A 6,575-nucleotide genomic window follows, 5' to 3' on the forward strand; every position below is an offset into this window, starting at 1 on the left:
GGGGCGCGGCTGGCGCACCGGCCACACCTGCAGCATGCTGTACTTCGCCTTCTCGCCGTCGAACTCCGTCTCCAGCACCACGTCCTGCACACAACCACTCTCTACACTGCCCGCTTCCATGTACCTTCTTTCACAGTTAAACGGCTACTTTGTCAGTGGCTTGTTCATGAACCTTTATTCTTACTATTTATCTAAACCACTATTTGAATCAAATGACAAAATTCTGCACTCCAGCTAATATGTGTTTGTGCTGGAGGCCTAATTTGAGTCAGACCTCTCCCCCCTTTTATTATAAGAATACAATAGAAAGGAGAAGTAAACTAATAAATGGAGCTGCATAAGAGAACATATCCTTTACAAGCGTCGCACCGTAGATTAACGTTACTACAATAATGACTATGGACAGTGAATGCTTGACTATTTCAGCAAATTAAGATTGCTGGTTTGCGAAAAAATCATAAACAAGACTACCTTAGTTAAGAAAATCGGCGCAACCCTAAATCATCGACATAGTCCCATCCCTATGACAGCTGTCAATGTCATTCAATTTAGAATATCGCGCCATTTTAGCGGGAAATTATACTCAGTTTATTACGCGTTACAATTATATTGTCTGAAAATAGTGTGATGTATTTAATATACTCACAGTGACTTTGTAGTTGCCGGCTGGCGCAATGTATGTGACTGTACCCTTAGCCTTGGGCGGCACCAGCATCTTGTGCTTCACCAATGTGTTCTCATGCACAATACCGTACAGATCTCCGCCGGTGATGTGAGCTCCAACCTGGCATGGACAAAACAATCATTCCAGTCCTACATTTACTACAATTACAATAAATCTATATTAAAATTCTTCATACCTTAACACCGAGAGGGTTGAACTCCCAGTCGACTTCTCTTGCCAAGCTGGGCACGTTGATACCCTTGGGGATGTAGATGGACTGTGTCAGCTCGTTGATGTCCTTCAGGGGTCGCTGGATACCGTCAAAGATGGAGCCCAGGATACCTGGTCCGAGTTCCACGGACAAGGGCTTGCCAGTTCTCAGCACGGGATCACCGACTGTTACACCTGATGTTTCCTCGTATACCTAAATAGATCAAGTTTATATTAAAATTCTCTACTGATGTTTACTATCTTACTAATCTCACTGATAATAGAAATGCGTAAGTTTAGATAGATGTTTGTTATGAATTTGTAAACTAAACGGCTGAACAAATCTTGATGAAATTTGGCATAGACATAGAAGATAGTCTGGAAGAACACATAGACTACTCCCTTTTGTTTTTCTTTAATTCCACGAGGACGGAGTTGCGGACGAAAGCTAGTAAATTATAAGTATTAAATTTTTACCTGAATGGTGGCTAAATCGCCTTCAAGACGAATGATCTCGCCCACCAGTTCATTGTAGCCCACACGTACCAGCTCGTACATAGCGGATCCGGACATCTTCTCCGCCGTTACGACTGCACAGATACAAGTTAAAATGTTAATTTACTTACATTGTCACTGCAATATGACTATGTGTAATAACAGGAGAGTCCTCTCTTTTCCATGTTTTTCTTACTTTGCTTATAAGGAATGGAAAGAGAATTTAGTGAGGTATGAGACATAATTTAAGAGTCTCTATCCTTTCCGTCCATCCATGTCCATGCCTTCTGTGTGTCACAGGCGAGCAATGCAAACGGATGACTAAGGGTCACGTAAGGTCATTTCATTTAACATGCTAGGTGATTTGCCACCTTTAAATATAAGAATATGACTGTATTTTAACTATCAATTACTTACCGGGACCGGACACGGCAAACACATAACCGAATCTCTCCTCATTGTCCTCATCGGCGATCTTCTTCAAACCGCCCTTTGTCGCCATTTTGAATTACTAGTTCTTTAACTGTCAACAAAATAATATTAAATAAATCTTTGACACAGAATTAAGGATAAGTTACAAAAACATTACATAAAATTCAATTATACTACTTGTGTTTGAATAAAATTTATTATCATATAGGTTAACTTAATTTAAATCAGTAATTTGGTCTTTTTAACATATTCTTTGCCAATTTTTAAAACTGAAGAAAGATTTGAAATCACATTTAAAAAGATAAGATAAACATGGTTGCCAAATAAAATCTAAAGTGCTAAGAACAAGATCAATGTAGTGAAAAAGAGAAAACTACATACTAATACAGATTACTGTTTTATTCTATAAGTATTTCAAATAATAAGTCAGCTAACTTCAATTATCACAAAAAATTACTTGTAACAATTAAGGAAACACCCTGGTCTTATAGAAATAACTAGCTCCAAATCTAGACAAACTGACAGTTGTATCAGCTGACCTAGCTCCTATCTAACTTGATAACTGCAATCCATCAATGTCACATCAATATGGGATTTTTTTCTAAAATTACTGAAGTTTCATAACTTACTTCTAACAAGCATAATACATTTGTAAATGGATGGATATTTGTTAGAAGATATCTCCAGGATGAGTTAACAAATCATAATAAAATTAGGCACAAATGTAAAAGATAGTCTGGAAGAACTACTTTTTTAATTCCTTGCAGTTTGAGTTTATGGCAAAAGCTAGTAGAGTTATATTTATTTGAACTGTGATTACATTAGTCAACTTGGAAAAAATAATAAGACACGAAAACGAAATTATGTAACATCGAAATATTTCCAGGACTGAAAGGATCCCAGAGAATGTTACATAATTTAAGTTACTCTTTGTTTTAAAATGGTCATTATATGTAGCAATGTCTGTTAAAAATTAAAATGTCTTATTGTGCAAATATTTTGGTATTAAAGTGATCATGGGAAGCATTGAAAAACATACAGTTTGAGAATAAAAAAATAATGTAACTGGCTATCATGTGAGATGGATAGAAAAACTAAGAATATGCCAACTACTCTTACTTTTTACTAACATTATAAATGCGAAAGTTTAGATGGATAGTTATCTTTAAAACGATTCAACTTTCGTTATGAAATAATTTGAAAAAGTAACTAAAAATGACCCTCATATCTAGAATCCAATAAGACTAATTTCAATGTACACTTACATGACAAAACAGAATAACATACACAATAACTTATTACATAAAATAGGGGACCATTTCCAGAGTATTTAGATTTCAGGACTTTATCAAAAAATCTATCACATGACCAGGGGTGTACCCCAATTAATGATTTAATGTATACATACATATTTGTACTGATTTAGTACCAACGTAGTAGAAGACTAGAATAAAAGTGATATATATGAATAGAGAAAAACATTAAAAACATGAGACTAAAAACATGGAAAATTGTGACATTACAAAAACCCAATAAGATTTTCCAATGGCGGAATACCGAAAATCTACAACCCTATTAAGCAGGAAACATAATTACTTACATCTAGTACCACAATCACAAATAATATACAAGTATACGAGTTAAATTACAAAATAAAATAGAAATTTTGGACTCACGGGACGGTAAAGATTGAAAAGATGATCCGAGAATGGCGGAGTTCTCAACTTATCACAAGACCAATGATAAAAGTTAAGTCAGCTGACTTTTTGTCTATGATTTCTTATTTATGGTGAGATTTAATCAATACAAATGAGATTCTATTGATTTTGTTAAACTGTAGATAAAATATAAGCGAATTTGATTAAAACAAATGGTTTTATCTCAAGAAGCATACTTGATTTGAAGTACATCGCTGTATTACAGTAAAAAATTAGTATCAAGAGCACAAATAGTAATGCAACGAAAGCTCTCTATGGGTTTGTAAAATTATAAAGTTTATGAAAATGATAAAGCGTAAAACTCTATCAATGGATTCAAGTCACCATTAGATGATTTACTATTTTAAAATGTTTGTCTATGATTCTTACCTAGCTAGCTAATCTCTGTATACTCTTTGTCTTAAATTATAATATCTGTTTATCTGTCATAAAAGTGTTTTTGTAAGGTTTGTTTCTTTGTTTTATTATTTTGGACTAGGGAATTTCTGTTATATTTAATACCACGCTCCGATGCTCTATTCGTATTTCATAATTTATTTATAGTATATAAATATTGTTTGATCAGCTAATTATACTCAACTGTTTATTATAAGCTATCACAAATGTACGGACACTTATGCATATTGCATACTCCACAATTTCTGTAAACACGTTTTCATAGACGGCGTATTTACAGGAATAAGAAAGATATACAGCTGAGCAAGCGTTTAAGTTGGTTATTGCGGCACGGCGCTTATAAGGAAGGACTTCCGTTAAGGTGGGTTTTATAATGAGGATAATTATTCTTAAAGTTAGGCTTCGATGTGAAATTGTTTACTTAAATGTATTGAACATCAAATATTGTTTTAGCACTGATGGATACTTAGCTGTGGATATAGTACTACAACATAAAAATTTTAAGGGACAGTATGATAAGAGTGATGTTGAGAGAGTAGTCAACAATAATGACAAACAGAGGTTTAAATTGAGATGGAATTCTCTCACTAATATTCTAGAAATCAAGGCAAATCAAGGGCATTCTATAGAAATTGATGATTCCGACCTTATACCTATTTTAGAAGTAAGTGTTAAGAAATTGTTGCCTTTTGAAATTTTTTATATCATAAAGTGGCAAATGAAGCGGCTACCTTGTTAGCTGAAAAATGAAGCAAGCACTGGCTATCCACATAAATTATGTCTCCAGCATGCACACTCATCTCCTGTATGTGGAATTGCTTCCAACTGATGTTTGTTGCACAGGGCAAGCTGTCCCATTCAATAGTTGATTTTGCTGGCATCTACCATAGTTGAATTATTGCACTAATAATTGCAATGTTATTGCTTTTTCTTCATTTAAAAACTCAAGTCTATTGAACTCTTGTAATAAAGTAAGACCCTATGATGGCCAGATCTTTGTTATTATAAGTAAACAGAAAACTTTTCCATGGATACAATTAAAATTATAATAATTAAAAAATGTTACATAGTAAATAAGCAGATAAAGATATATGGTGATAATGTATTAAGAGATATATTAATAAATTAAGCCATTGGCCAACATGGGCACCATGATGTTACTTTTATTTTCTTTCAGGCTAAATATCAAACCATAGTCCATGGAACCTATTACAATTGTTGGCCAAAGATAAAGTTGGAAGGTCTCAGTCGTATGAGAAGACGTCATATTCATTTGTCAAAAGGCACATTAGACACAAATGTGATCAGTGGTATAAGAAACAACGCACAAATATACATATTTATTAACTTAGTAAAGGCTCTGGCTGATGGAATTAAGTTTTATGAATCAGTGAATGGGGTTATTCTGACGACAGGCAATGAAGCTGGTTATCTGACTCCCGAATATTTTATTAATGTTACTGATGTTAAAACAGGTAATGAAATAAAATTATTAAAATAAAGAACATGTTTTCCATACCATTATAAATGCGAATGTTTAATGAATTGATGTTTCTTACCATCCAAAACGATTTAATGGTTCTAAAAGAAATTTTGTACAGATGTAAAATATAGCCAGGTAGAATATATAGGCAACTTACAAATATTATTTTTAATTTTTATGATATCTGATTTTATTATAGTATTATAACATTAAAAAGCCCAACATAATGACTGAAAGTTTTATAATTTTGTTTTTTATAGGCATGCAATTGATGTAACAATGGAAGACAACCAAAATGCAGAATCATCTATTGTGCCCAACAAAGTTCATGTTACAGGTATTTTTAAATATAGCCTTTAATAAACAGCAATTGTTGTATTGTGAAAATAAAAAAAAAACGTAATATTTTTTCAGGATTTCCTATGTACACTCAGCCACAGGACTTGGAGAGGGTATTTTCAGAATATGGTGAAGTAAAAGTCGATAAAATAACCAAACGCTACGCCACACTAGAATTTAATAAAGTTGAAGGGGCTAAAGCTGCCATCAAACATTCCAAGAAAGTGGCTGTGTATGGAGAATTGATTTATGTGAGACCTTACTACACCAAACCAATTGCCAATACACAAAAAAAAGAAAAACCGCAAATTGATAAAGGAAGTAAGAATATTATAATTATGTTATAAGTGTTTTCGTTAATTTTATAGTTTGAAAAGTGTTGTCATTTTTAAAAATAATTTAAAAATGTCATTTTTTTCAGGGAAAATATTGAGTCCACACGAAATATTATTGTCAGGGGAATTTGATGAACAATTGGAAAACATTATGATGGCTATTCGGCTCACACAAGAAGAGGTTAAGCAAATATCTGAGCTCTACTCAGACCTGGAACGGGTTCTACAGGTCGCCTGGCCCGGTACATATACTACAATTGCTGAGACACAAAGTGGCTGCTAAGATAGAAATCAGACTTTTAACTTTGAATGTATGTTTACAGGCTGCAAAGCGATCCCCTTCGGCTCCATAACCACGGGCCTCGGCGTCAAGTGCAGCGACGCCGACTGCTTCATAAGCATCCCCCAGAAGCTGCAGCACGCCAACAACAACTACATCATGAAGGCCCGGAGGGTGCTTCTGGCGAACAAGCAGCTGTTCTCCGACATCGTGCCCATCCCGC

At 34.2% G+C, this 6,575-nt stretch overlaps 2 protein-coding genes across 3 annotated transcripts in view; one reads left to right on the forward strand and one right to left on the reverse strand.

Moving 5' to 3' along the window:
• The window catches only part of LOC106100861 (V-type proton ATPase catalytic subunit A-like), a 7,139-nt gene extending 3,555 nt beyond the window's left edge, over nt 1-3,584 (reverse strand). Inside the window, exons 1-6 of the mRNA XM_013279925.1 lie at nt 3,478-3,584; nt 1,787-1,892; nt 1,352-1,464; nt 861-1,088; nt 647-784; nt 6-84 (exon numbers count right to left, since the gene is read on the reverse strand). Coding sequence (XP_013135379.1) covers nt 6-84; nt 647-784; nt 861-1,088; nt 1,352-1,464; nt 1,787-1,871 — 643 coding nt within the window. The 5' untranslated portion in view covers nt 1,872-1,892; nt 3,478-3,584. The remainder of the gene's footprint in view (nt 1-5; nt 85-646; nt 785-860; nt 1,089-1,351; nt 1,465-1,786; nt 1,893-3,477) is intronic.
• Nucleotides 3,585-3,989: 405 nt separating this feature from the next.
• Nucleotides 3,990-6,575, forward strand: part of LOC106100891 (speckle targeted PIP5K1A-regulated poly(A) polymerase-like) — an 8,111-nt gene continuing 5,525 nt past the window's right edge. Inside the window, exons 1-6 of one of the 2 annotated variants that reach the window (XR_001225469.1) lie at nt 3,990-4,123; nt 4,196-4,276; nt 4,369-4,579; nt 5,093-5,390; nt 5,659-5,735; nt 5,813-5,904. Coding sequence is in view for 1 of the 2 variants with exons in the window: in XM_013279957.1 (XP_013135411.1) it covers nt 5,678-5,735; nt 5,813-6,058; nt 6,159-6,314; nt 6,396-6,575 (640 nt within the window). In the remaining variant the exon portion in view is untranslated. Of the gene's footprint in view, nt 4,124-4,195; nt 4,277-4,368; nt 4,580-5,092; nt 5,391-5,658; nt 5,736-5,812; nt 6,059-6,158; nt 6,315-6,395 lie in introns of those variants that run through there. The other variant, XM_013279957.1, reaches the window with a different exon arrangement.

Source organism: Papilio polytes, unplaced genomic scaffold, assembly GCF_000836215.1.
Source record: "Papilio polytes unplaced genomic scaffold, Ppol_1.0 DF824035.1, whole genome shotgun sequence".
NCBI lineage: Eukaryota > Metazoa > Arthropoda > Insecta > Lepidoptera > Papilionidae > Papilio > Papilio polytes.